General features: G+C 65.5%; 1 protein-coding gene across 1 annotated transcript in view; it reads right to left on the minus strand.

Moving 5' to 3' along the window:
- The window catches only part of LOC119593288 (genetic suppressor element 1-like), a gene marked incomplete in the record, with an annotated part of 3,330 nt that overhangs the window by 1,698 nt on the left and 893 nt on the right, over positions 1–739 (minus strand). The window contains 1 exon segment of the mRNA XM_037942217.1: positions 332–695. Coding sequence (XP_037798145.1) covers positions 332–675 — 344 coding nt within the window.

Below are 739 nucleotides of genomic sequence, written 5' to 3' on the forward strand. Positions count from 1 at the left end.
TAGCCAAAAGGACCGCCGTGGGTGCAAGCAAATAGCTAGGCTCAAGTGCTGGAAACTCCCCTTTCTCCTTCACCTAAAAAGGGACATCTAGTGCACATGCTGAGGCAGGTAATGGTCAGCGTTGCAACAGGTCAACTGCAATTCCTTGCATGACACGGCACTGCTCAAGCATCTAGACTGAGATGGTTTCCGCAGACTTCACGCCAAAACGGGTCCCTGCCAACGTCCCCCTCAGAATACTGACTTAGGAGGGAAGGTCTTTCTTATCGACTGGCCATTTGCCATGGCGCCATGCAGCGAAGGCGAGGCCGCCCCTGCTGGCTGCGCTTACCTGTACTGGTGCGCCAGGTGGTGCGGGTACAGCGACGGGTGGTAGGGCGGGTACGAGGGCGGCAGGTCGAGCGGAGGCATGGGCGGCCGCAGCGACGCCCCCGGGGTGCCCGCGGGCGGCGTCGGCTGCACGTCGGGGGCGCGGTACGGCTGGAACCCGCGCACGAGGTCCTCGCTGGCGGCGGCGGACGAGCGCTCGGCCTCGCTGGTGATGCCGTGCGAGTGCGTGGGCGCGATGGTGACCACCGGGGGCGCCGACCCTCCCGACAGGCCCAGGTGGCCCGACGTGGAGCTTGGCGCCAGCGACGAGACCTTCGGCGACAGGCGCTGTGGTTCGCCTGGCATCGGCGCGTCCTTCTCCGCTCCTGAAAGAGGGGAAGCCGTGAGCCCTGGAGCAAGGGGAGATGCG

This window comes from Penaeus monodon, chromosome 32 (genome assembly GCF_015228065.2).
Source record: "Penaeus monodon isolate SGIC_2016 chromosome 32, NSTDA_Pmon_1, whole genome shotgun sequence".
Taxonomy (NCBI): domain Eukaryota; kingdom Metazoa; phylum Arthropoda; class Malacostraca; order Decapoda; family Penaeidae; genus Penaeus; species Penaeus monodon.